The 12,755-nt window shown below is 38.9% G+C and overlaps 1 protein-coding gene across 3 annotated transcripts in view; it reads left to right on the forward strand.

Annotated features, from left to right (window-relative positions):
- CSRNP3 (cysteine and serine rich nuclear protein 3) overlaps window positions 1–12,755 on the forward strand; it is a 208,670-nt gene that overhangs the window by 115,983 nt on the left and 79,932 nt on the right. For all 3 annotated transcript variants that reach the window (XM_044242248.1, XM_044242249.1, XM_044242250.1), the window contains one exon: window positions 12,538–12,708. In XM_044242248.1, coding sequence (XP_044098183.1) covers window positions 12,538–12,708 — 171 coding nt within the window. The remainder of the gene's footprint in view (window positions 1–12,537; window positions 12,709–12,755) is intronic.

Here is a 12,755-nt window from a genome sequence, read left to right on the forward strand (position 1 = left end):
AGTTTAGGCTTTTCTTCACAGTGTAAGGATCATTATTTCCACCATTACATTGGACTTACTGGAAAAGATAAAACTGCTTCCCAAATGTTCCCTAACACCAAATGGTGTTGCTATTATATGTTTTTGGTATACAATTGTATATGCTTTTTATATATTTTATAGGCTTTTTATAATTTTACTCTTTTCTCATGTTACTACTTTTTATTTTTTAATACAGTTAATCATTGCTCTTTATCTGAGAACAATTTAAAAATCAAGTTTATACACTCTGTCTTACATTAAATTCTAAATCTTTTAGGCTCTGGAGGGCAAAGGGAAGGAGATAAACATCTCTCCTTACTTTTCCTTTGTACCGAACTTCTGGTCTATGTGTATACACAGTATTATAAGCACAGGTACATAAAAAATAAAATTTATCTTAGTTTTTCTTATGTTCAGGATATTGAAAACCATGTTTGAACTCCAGTTCTTATTACTGCAGTGAGAATCTGGCGTATTATATCATCCACAGGAGCTTGAAACTGCTTTGCCTAAGAGGGAAATGAGGAATCTCTAACAGGTATACCAAAGAAAACACACGGACCAATTTTTTTTCTGGCATTTGACAAAACATTGGTGCCACATATCTGTTCTTACCAACTTTAGAGGCTGTGGTCTATTTCATTCTCAAATCCTGGGACTCTGAAATTTACTACCTCCTACCACCATGCTAGTTAGGAAGAGTTATTGCTTGAACAATCTTTTATCTCCATGCAAGTTTATGAACCCACATATTGATGCAGAACTGTATGTCGTGTGTGTGTGTACGAACGTGCATTTTCTCTAATCACATACAGAAAAAGTAAGACAGCTGAGCCATCAATCTTCATTTCTTTGAATATTCACTAATACAATGTATGTGTTAAGATACACAAAGTAGCTAATGCCAGGCTAGCAGGCCAGGGTTCTTAGTTCTCAAGTTTTCTATAAAAACCACTGCAGCGTTCTTATGCAGTAACATCATCCTACAGGAGGGGGAAAACTGTTCTATTCAAAACAACTCACCAGGTTCTGACAAATAACAAAGAACAACATGAGGCTGCGATTTGAGAAGGGAAATCAACTGAGTGCAGAAGAATCATACAATTAAATTAAATGGTGTCCCTGAAAATAAGCAATGATTTCAAAACCTACAAGTAGAGGGGGGCCTCGGTACTTATTTTTTTAAAATGTTCATTAAGCTCCAATAATTGTTTACTGCCATCTTTATCTGTAGTCATGCTGAGTAAAGCTATAGCTAAATGGAAGTTAAAGTGCATTCACGAGGTGTTAGTGTTTACATACCCTCTTCAGTCTCCCAGAGAAAGCAAAGGTAACTACAAATAGTGCTCTGCCAGAAACTGGCTTCTTGATCGATGGTGTTGCTTTAGCACACAATGTATTGGTTCATTCTAAAGTGATCACAGCTGTTGATGACAAGAAGCTTTGTATTTTTATATGGTACATCTTTTGGTATATGTGAGGCAAGTTGTTTTTGTTTTGTTTTGTTTTGTTTTTAATGTTAACTGTTCTCAGACACTTTGGAGTTACTGTCATCCTTCCCATTTCCATTAGGTCCATAGGTGGTCTCATACACTCTGAAGTGCTTTGAAGATGTGAAGGAATGTTGGTTCCATGAACTTAGTGTCAAAAGATACTCTGTAAGAATGAAAGCGAGTCCAAAGTATTGGGGGAAAAATGCTTCCTATTCTGGTCTTCTTTTGCCCATTAGCATTTTAAACAAACCTCAACAAATCTGGGTAATTTTGTTTAATACAGAAGTGCCTTATAAATTTAGGGCAATTCATGAACAACCAAACAACCAGGAAAAATATTATATTGTTTTCTTGATAGGTAAATGCCTTTACTATGTAGTTTCTTGGGTATGTGAATTCAAAGTATGATGAAGAGTGTGAAGAAGCTGAGTAGGAGAGTGGTTAAGGGCTAAGGCTTAAATTCCAACCCTGTGTCACTTCTAAGACATGGTCTGCCACTCAGAATCCATGTGGCCGTGGGCATGATATTGAAATCTGTAAGCCTCGTCTTCATCTGCACAGTGGAGTACATTATCTCAATGGTTTTTATGAAAATGAAATGGCATGATGCATGCCTGGCACATAATAAGAACCTTGTAAAAGCTAATACTACCATTTTTCAGCCCAAAGGAGTTGATTACCTGATGCTGATAAGTCAAGTTCTGCTTAAGCCTATAGTTACAGAGACTCTTAATGAAACATCATAGATTTCAGCAGATGAGGAAGAGACCTGTTTTCCAAAAATAGGAACTCATGAGCAATTTATTGGTGGCCATACCTCCCTGGTACCATCTTGTATTCAGATGCAGCAAGTAGAGAAGACAGTACCACAGTGATCAAAGTTCAAACTATACGTGGCTTCGTAGATACCTTGAATCTTGCCAACTGGAAGCATAGTCTCCACAAAAATCCTCACATATGTTGTGGCAATATGTACTTCCATAAGCTCTTGTTTTATATCCTTTATTGCTTTAAAAATCTTCATCTACGTGTCTTTGCTCTACTTTTTTTCTTCATTTCCATGTTGACTGTAACTAAGGTGTTAGTCATTCATCTGTCTGCTCCATCCAGATCTCCTGTCTCATCCATAGACTATGAACTTCTCAATTATAGAGAGCTCCTGGCACATAGTAGATGCCCAAGAAAGGTTTGCTGATCCTAGCTAATGAGTTAAAAGGGCTAATTTCTCTGAATCATGAAACAGTCACAGGTTTGCTGTTTTAAAGTTCCTCAAGACCAGAAGGATGTTTAGAAATATTCTTTCAATTGATGTAGTCATAAGGTTTTTCAGAAGAAATTTAGTAGCGTCCTTAGAGGGGCTTTTTGATAAACATACATGGGTAACAAGTGTTGGATGAATTGATGGGGAGGAAGATCATGGGTCTTGCTTTTGTAAACTTGTTTGAATGGTAGAACTTCTTTAAATAATGAGTTTCCAGGAGATTGTATGAGTTTGATGTGACTTCTATTCTGAACCAATTGTAATCTGTGCCAGTCTAACCTTCCGTTGAGACCTGAAAACCCAGGTTTTTAATCTTACACTCTGTATTATTTTTACTAATTGTTCCACAATGTAATGTTAGCTAAAAGTTAAATAACTTGTTCTGTGCCTTAGGTAGTAAAAATCTAGATCTTGTCTAAGGTGGTGATTCATTTTTAAAGAATGTCCAAAGTACTTTTTCCTACTTATTCCAGTTTTTAAAAAATCTCCTTTGTTTTTTACACATTATTCTTGGCAGGATCACAGTGTTTGGATAGGTATGGTCTTAAAAGTGCGGCCATATAATGCCCTGATGTCCACTTCAGAGTACTTTATGAGGAAAATGTTTTCAAGGTTCCTTTCCCTTTGGACTATTCTGATGCTTGTTGTGAAGGAAAAGGATATCATATCCCTTAAATACCCTTTGATCTACACTGGCTAGTCTACTTTATTATTTAATCAGAAGCTTTCTAAAAGCCTGACAAGAAACTTCTTAAGTGCTAAGGAAGGAGGAAAAAAAATGTTGTCTTTCAATGTCGCCATTATAATTCTAAATTCTTCTACTCTGTGAAGTCTCTTTCCCCCCCTTAATGCAGTAAGTCTTGCTATTCGCCCAAGGAATTAGGCTAAGTACTGTTCTGTAGTCTTAATAGCAAGAACATAAAATAAATTTTTCATTGACACTTTTCTTAGAGTAGGAAAAATAGGCTTACAATGGACACTTGATCAATTCTCAACAGTTTTAAAAGCCTTATCATGTTCTTGGTTAGTTTTTTCTGCTCTTGCTAAGTAAAAGAGTTAACCTGGAAATTGACTTTAGGGACGGACATGGGCTTCTAATTCACCTGTATTCTAGTATGCCATCTTGCCAAATACCAACTAGTGATCAATGTTTAGGGTTAAGAGGCATAAAAACTAATTTCCATCTTTCTTATACTGGTACTAATCTTTTTTTTTTTTTTTTTTTAAAGATTTTATTTATTTGACAGAGAGAAATCACAAGTAGGCAGAGAGGCAGGCAGAGAGAGAGAGGGAAGCAGGCTCCCTGCTGAGCAGAGAACCCGATGCGGGGCTCGATCCCAGGACTCTGAGATCATGACCTGAGCCGAAGGCAGCGGCTTAACCCACTGAGCCACCCAGGCGCCCCTATACTGGTACTAATCTTAATGGCAGGTAAAGTGGAAAACTTCTTGGGGTCCCTCCCTGCCAGCCAAATAGAGTCATAAAGAACACTTTTACCCTTAGTAATGGCGGAGGACCATTCATCAGCAAGGCCTTTATCAGCAAAGCCTAAGTCAATTTAGCCTTTGGCTTTTGCATACAGTGAGGGAAGAGGGTATGGACAATTAAGAGGCACGCATCTTTGGTGGAGGCCATGGTTCTTATCATTTAACTGCCAGGTAGTGGGTAATGCATTGCATCAGAGTCTGTTCTTACCAGTTATGTCTGCCCCCTTAGTTTGACAGAAGTGGAAATTGAGACCCAAGGAGATAATCCTCTTACTTAAAATTAGGCCACTTGTTAGTAGCTGATCCAGGATTAGACTCCAATCTGATGACCATTCATTTAGGAGCAAGCACTAGAGTACATATTCAGTCCAGGAGGAACCTTACAGTGAAGTGTTAGAATATAGCAAGTCAACCAGCAATTATGATACAGTTTGAAATGTACCACATGCTGTGAATGCAGAGAGGTCACTTAACCTACAGTGCAGTTTTGGCCATGAAATACTTTTCAGAGAAGTTTGGATCAGACCTCTTGGGAAAATGATCTAGATTTCTGAGATCTCCGTTTTCTTTTTTCAAATTACCTTGCAGAATTGGGAAAACAATTGCATAGAGAGAATTGGTGCAAAGGGGCTAGCCCATAGTAGGTGTTCACTAAAAGCTCTGACTGGTATTATAAATGGAACCAGGCAATCTAGTTACCTTTTAGGAAGGACGGACACTGTTTGGGGGATGTCGTCCTGCAACCCAGAACCATTCACCAAGCTGCAGATTTCCAGAGGAAGTCAGTTTGGTTTCAGGTAGTTGTTTTAGAGTAGTAGGTAGCAGCCAAGAGAACAGTGAAGAAAGGAGCCCCTAAAATTGATATGGAATGTCCCCCTTGAGATTCAGTGGGCCCCCCAGTACAGATGGCAGAAGGACCTGAGAGACCTGGAAGGACCCCTGCCCTTGGCAGTGGATGACTCTTGTGGTAAAAGGAACAGGAGGCAACAGAATCTCAAACTTTTTTGATGCTTTGAACTAATGTGTTCACAATGAATCATTTCTCCAAGTTCTGGATATCCACCAAAGCTGGAGAAATGGTATAAATCACCAGAGTTGAGGTCCTTAACCAGAGTCCATGGATAGATGGCATACATTTGTGCTTATGTGCACTTTTTTCCTGGGGAAAGCTTTCATTTCTTTCATCAAATTCTCAAGCTGCAAATCAGCAAGCTGCAAACATTTGGAGATCCAAAGCACATAAAATAACTCAGACCTTTAACTCAAGGTCACAGGCAACTCTGGCACAAGGAATTCATACATAATTGGGGAACCCTGCAATCATTTCTCCAACAAAAATATTCATTAGACAGGAGTGACCCCAGGGTTCTTGGCTTAAGCAGGCACCTGGGCAAGAGAGGTGTATTTGGCCAACTTGCACTTCCCACATTGGCAAACCACCAGCAGCATTTTTCACATTGGTGGTGCCCCATGGAAACACCTTGCAGGATTTTACCTTGTGAAATCATTGCCAAATCCCTATCCTCTTGGCCGCAGATATGTTCATTTCTTGCCAAATGGGTTAAAGCAGAAATGGTCCTAGTTTGTGGAAGAAGATAGCCTCTCTCTCTCTCTTTCTTTTTAAATAAGAGAAATGCAGGCACAACATCTGATGCCAGCTTTTTAAAATGATGATTTTCTTATTCAGCAGGGACTTAAGTCCATAATCAGTATTCGATGAACACGACAGTGTCAGGGCTGTAGTGTGAAACGTCACAGATTACAGAGTACTCAAAGTCATGTTTTTTTTAAAAAAAAAAAAAAAAAACAAAGCAGGGGATGAAAAGGATTTGATGCAAACTAACTTGATTAAAACTGTGTCCCAATAGTTAGGGACACATCTAGATAACTAAAGATATCCCACCGGAGAATTCAAAATAACATAATATGATTTTTCTTAGCTAAGCTCTGCTTTCTTAAATATTGGAATAAAACCTATTCACCATTAATTGAGCAACTGTCCTCTTCATCTTCTATCTGGCCCAGTAACAATCTGGCTGATGAAGTGTGACATTGTGAATAATCTTGCTTTTGCCAGCTAGGCTTTTCCCACCTGCTATCACAGATGAGCCACACACCAGTATTTTTGTCAACCTGTTTGCAGTGCTGCTCAGCTCATCATTAATTTGGTGAAGCAACCAGAAGAAACATCAAAACTGCTTTCTATTCTGAGAGAAAGTAAAGGAAGTTTCTTTTTCTATGCAACTTCATCCTCACACTGGTGTTTCCTGGGCCCCAGGCCTATGGCTGATTGAAGCCAACAGCCTCCCCTTATCGAAGTCATTGGAGTAGAATTTTGTCGTAGTTTCATAGCTTCTTAAGCTTGTTGGAAGAATTCGATGAGATCATAAAGTAAATGATTTTGTTCTTTGATAAATCACGAAGAGATGTCCTTCCTGTCGTGTTGTAATGCAAGGTAACATGCCCCTTGATGTATGCCAAGACACCAAGTGTCCTTGTGAATGACACTCGCAGTTAAAAAAGAGCCACACTTGGGCTAACTACAAAATTAGCAAGGAAGCAATGTGAAGGATAAGCCCAGACCCCCAGGAAGAAGTGAACAGAGGGGTTCCATGTGTATCCCTTTTCTCCTAAGAGTGCCATGTGAGGCTTCTGGTTTCAGCAGCCTCCACAAAATAAGGACCTATTGGGTCGGATGAACTGGGAGCTCACAGCTTACCACTCTTATTTTTTTTTTTTTCCACCAGGCGAGAGAAGAGACAGCATCTCACTAAAATAAACCTCATTCTCGTAAAAGGAAATTCTTGTCTTGCCAGAATTACTTCCTTTTAAATTCATTTCTTCCTGCACCAGTGAGGCCAGGCCTGCCCTTAACCTGCCCGCCACTACCAACCTCCTCACCCTTTTTTAGTTGTTTGATAAACTCATGATTCACCGTAATGACCTCTCAAGTCTTACTGAGTTTCCTCTGATGGGTAAAAGGCAGAAATACTCATGCATGACCACTCCAGGTGGTGGTGGTGAGGGGAGCATTTATTTAGATGTTTTTTTGTTCATTTCATAGTCATTCGTCTTTCTCCTCAAGAGTTAAGAGCACAAATAAACACAGATAAACAACATAATTAGTATAAATAGATCTTGAAGGTGATTTATTTTTTTTTAATCTAAAAGTCAAATGTAACTGGGTGTCCTATATTTTTATTTGCTAACCTTGGCAAGCCAGAAGTGGTTCTGCAAATCAGATCACCCACTCCTCGGAATTTGGGGACCAATGATATTCTTCAGGCATATTGTCTGTGGTCATTTCCTTATGATACATAGCAAAGTATTATGAAATCAGGACAGAATGAAAGGAGAAAACAGGATTAAACATTAGATGAATATAAATGGGAGAGTAAGAACTCAATGAGCCACCTATGCAAGCTATGAAATTTTTACGCTGTCAGAAGAGAGTGATATGAACCAGATTCCAACCAATACTCAAAGTTAGCTTCAGTCATTTTTCCAAATGCATTAAAATGTACATTTCTATCCAGCTTCTTGATTTGGCATTCTTAAAGACGCTCTCCCATTTACTTCAGTCTGTATCCTTCTGGCTTCTGATATTTTTTCCAGAAATACATTAAACAAAAGAATTGCACTTACAACCATAGAACATCTAAGTGTAGCTCTTTGGCTTTTTTTTTTGTGGAGAAGTTTGAAAACATTTATATTTCTTTACTACTTTTTCATTAAATGTGCTCAGAGGCTTCTGAGCAATGGTTACATCTAATAAAAATTTGAGAGCAGTGGTATATGTTAGTCAAGAATAGTGGATATCCCAAGACCACAGGATGCTTATTAGAGTTTTATAACAAAGTGGTTATTAATTAAACTTGGCAATAGAAAGGACATGAGGGGGCAGGGAGAGGGGAAGCTGTCCAAGTGGTGAATTCACAGACTATATTAATAAATGAAAAAAAAATAAGATAAGTCAGTGTTAGACAAGGAAAAACATTGGCTTTGAAATGAAGTTTAACTTATTGAGGTCTCTGAGTGAGATTCTCTGGAGTAGTACCTATCTGAGTGGCTATTTGCTTTCTGGCTGTGCAGTTGAGTGATCAAAGGGCTGACTTCTGACCCAAGATGGGCTAACACGTTACTTACTCCTTAGAACGTTAAACTTGAACTGCAAGACAGAGAGAAGTTGCTGGGCTTAAACCTGGTAACTGTGGTGTTCTAGGGGGAAGATCAAGGAATTTCTACAGTCATAATCCTGGAAGATGTCCTTATTCCTGCCTTCCTTTGATTTTGGATTTCAGCTCGATCTTAGATTGCATGAACTAGTTCAGTATTTTTCCAACAGATGTCTATGTGCTTAAGTTAGCTAGAATTTGCTTTTGGGTTGCTTGCAAGCAAAAAAGAAAAAAAAATTGTATGACGTTTTGAGGTCAATTTCATCTTCATTTTGATTCTCATTCAATCAAAAATGCCAGATATTTTGTTAGTAAGAGGCATAGAGTGGTGAATAAGATGAACATGTTTTATTTCATGAAGCTTTCAGTCTAACAGAGAAAACAGACACTGATAAAGTAATTAAAGTATAAAAATGGAAGGGTTTTATTTATCCATCAACAGACGTTTGTTAAGCACCTATTTACTAAGCACCTATAATATTTAAGGCACTGTTCTAGACTGTTGGTACATTGGTAAAGAAGACAAAGACCCTTCCCTTGCATCTCTTAGCAGGGGATGAACACAATAATCAGTAAACATTGAAATATATAAACAAACAACATGAATTTCGAAGATGGTAAGTGCTATGGGAAAAGACATTAGAAAGGAAATTGGGAGGAATGGTGTATCAGAAGGCCGGGAGGCCAGAGACAAATGGCAGGTTGGAGAAACAGAGATTATTAGAGCTAAAATAGTGACAACAAGGCAGTGGCTAAAATGATGATGAAGAGGTTAGCCAAAGTCAATTGTTAAGGACGTTATAAGCCATTTTGAGGATTTTGGATTCATCCTAAGACAATCCAAAGCCACTTAAGAGTTTTAAGCTATAGACTGACATGATCAGATTTGCATTTTAGATTTATCATTCTGCCTGCAACCTGGAAAACACATCGAAAGCAAACCGTAGTGGATAGGAGAGAATATTTAGGAAGCTCTTGTCCTAGTCCAAATGAGAAATGGTGATGCTTTTGACTAGCATATGTTTCATGAATTGGAAAACAGTAGCTGTGTTAAAATGGCTGTTATGGAGGCTTAGACTTTCTGCTTCTCATATTTAGAACAAATTAATGCCTGTCCAGATTTATCTTCTGTTCGCTGGGCTTTGATGCTATATAAAGCCAATCTGAAATGTTGACCACTTTTTCATTGGCTTCATATCCATGAAGTTTAATTATGCCTCATCTTTAGGAACAAAAATATGATAAGTGGATATTTAAGGAGCCGTGGCAGCCATAAGACAGGCATTCATTCTACTCCCTTGCATCTGTACCTAACTAGCCACGTATCGTCATTCTCGAATTTTGAGAGAACCAGTACAGGATAGAAGCAAACCAGGTTTATGCATCTCCTTTATTAAAAGGGCCTTCCCCCTAAATTCTCGTATTCTTTTCCGCCCCACTGAGATAGTGTAGATGCTGTAGGAGAAAACCACTTGTTCTATTTACCACCCCACCATTGGGTTTAGATGGGGGGTTACCTTCCTATAAACAATGGGTCATTTGACCCTCATAATTTGTTGTAACATCTTGTTACACTCACACAGTATTTTTTAAAGACAATGAAAGTAAGTAACCACTATGCTTGCTTGCTGCACTTAACAAGACTGGTTCAAACTGAACTAGCATCATGGGTGTATGTGAAAGTTATGCCCCTTTGTAATTATTTCAATTTTTAATTTCCAGCTCATATACTAATCCCAGACTAAATGGTCAGACATTTCTTCGTTCCTTTGCACTGTGTCTAGCTCAGGCTCTTTCAGTCTCAAATATGTAGACAGAAATTGTATCCAGCCTTCAACTCCCTTGCTTATTAGTCCCAAATATAAGAGCAAAAAAAAAAAAAAAGAAAGAAAGACTTCTCAATTTCCTTATCATCCCTCCAAAAATTTCCCCTCTCATTCCCAAGAAGAGTACCAAGTCCCACTTTTTACCATACTGGAACATGGTTCCCTGTGGTCCAATTGAATGACCTTGGTTCTTGAGAAATCTGCCTATCCTAAGGAAGCTGGGAGAGATGGGCTGGAGAAATGCATCTAAAGGATATTGTTTTTAACTGTTCCCACTGCAGTACCTTATTATAAAAATGTACTTTTTAAACATGGGTTTCCATCTTATATTACTTTGTGTCTTGGAGTCTCTCCCTCATGAATTACTTTGCATCTTGTTTGAAGTGAACCATTTTAAAATTTATATCCTGTCCTACTTTTATTTCAAGAACTTTACTTAAAATATCTTTTTTTTCTCTTGCCCTGCTCAGATATGCATGAACATTTTATGCATTTCACACTCTCTAAGATAGAGAAAATAATATGCTAATTTGAATAGTGGTAAACTCAGAGTCAGAATAGAGATTTTATTCTCAGGGAGTGGACAGTACAATATCTTCTTATGACTATCAGTTATCTCCATCGTTAATATAAGTCATGTAAAAGACGTGGCTCAGTAAAACAAGTCCGCAGGAGATGAATGTGGGAGTCCTCTCAGTTGGGTGGAGGCAGCATGGTGAATGTTTGCTCCTCGAGGGCAGGTAACGGGTCCTCCTCCCTTTCTATCACCTATTCCACCGAAGCAGTCAAGCATATACACACCAGTTACTCAACATGAAGTTAGATGTGCAAATGGAAATAAATGATAAATACTTAGGAGACATCTAGTACTGTACTTAATTGTACTAGAAACCACACAAGAGATGGTGAAAGAAGAGGTTTTGACTAGGTTTTGAGTACTGGGTTATGTCCCTCTAGGGCAGGTATGCAGACACCCCCAATGAAGAAAAAACCCAGGAAGGGAACGGCTAGAGTGGACTAGAAATCAGACAAATGGTCCTCCGATTTGAGTGCATAGAGACCGAGGCATGGCCTCCTGGGAGTTTCTGATCCAACAGATCTGAAGTGGGGCCCAAGAATTTGCGTTTCTCCCAATTTCCCTCCCAGGTAATGCTGATGCTGCTAATCCAAGTAGCCCACTTAAGCAACTACAGAACTCGATCTTGGAGAGCTGGCTAAGCTGAAGGGACCTGGACAGGCTGCTTGCTGTATGATCTGCGCAGAGGGGGGGTGATTTCAGGGCGGTATCTAGAATAGTTTTAAGTCTTGCTTCCTCTCAGTCAATAGGACTGGTGGCCACACTCTGGCAGGAAAAGGAGAGGTTTCACGAGCTCAAATGAGAGTTAAAATCAGCAAACGTAAATAAGATGGAAGAAGGGATATGTGGAATCAACTTAGTAATACTTTCAGGGAAGTTAACCTAATTTGGCAATGTAAGACCATGTACGTGTATATCTAAGCTAATTTTTATATAGGTTTTTCCCTGAAATATCCTTACACTGCAAGGAGAGTTTATGCTCTTTAGCTGACTGTGCATACATCAAGGTAAATGGGGAAGGTGGAAAAAGGGCAGCCCAAGGAGAGAGGAAAGCCCATTCATCCTAGAGAAAGCATTTAGGAGAAACCACTCCCATCCTCCCCCATTCCCACTCAGCAGGGTCTCTCAGGTAAATAGCCGCAGGAAGTTCCTGCCACAGCGGCAAGGGCTTCAGTAACCGTGGCGTCGTCCTGGGAACACATCTCATCTCATTGCAGTATTGAAATGGAAACTACCTAAAATTTAGAACCGGTTTCATAGGCTTTGTTGTATTCAGCTAATTAGGTTCTTGCATTTTAAAACTCGACTCTGAACTTTTTGCCTACTTATCTGTGTTTCTTCCAGATGAATTTTGTATAAGGCAGGAATCATTTAGGACTCTGGGGGACGTTGGCATTTTTCTCATTACACAACTTCATAGACTCAGGTGAATTTTCTCAATTTGCCAACAAAAAGAATAGAGAGAGTACATTAAAATGAACTGTGTGTTTAACAAAATGATAGAATTTGGTAACCAAATGGGCAGTTGCTCATATTTAATTTAATTTTTGGTAATTTGAAAATATTTAAAAAAAATAAAACTGCTTAGTGATCAGCTCATGTTTTTAAAAAAACACAGAAAAATGACTCTGGAGACCTTGGCTACACATCTTGCGGTCAAATATTTCAATGCCTCGTTGCTCTCCTTCCCGTTACAGGTACATGTGACAGCGTTGCAGCTATGAGTGGAATTTTAAAGAGGAAGTTTGAAGAAGTTGACGGCTCCTCACCCTGCTCCTCCGTGCGGGAATCAGACGATGACGTTTCCAGCAGTGAAAGTGCTGACAGTGGGGACAGTGTCAATCCGTCCACTTCTAATCATTTTCCCCGTGAGTAAAGAAACCATACCTGAAGCCGCTTGTCTGATTCTGCAGTG

Source organism: Neovison vison, chromosome 3 (assembly GCF_020171115.1).
Source record: "Neovison vison isolate M4711 chromosome 3, ASM_NN_V1, whole genome shotgun sequence".
Taxonomy (NCBI): domain Eukaryota; kingdom Metazoa; phylum Chordata; class Mammalia; order Carnivora; family Mustelidae; genus Neogale; species Neogale vison.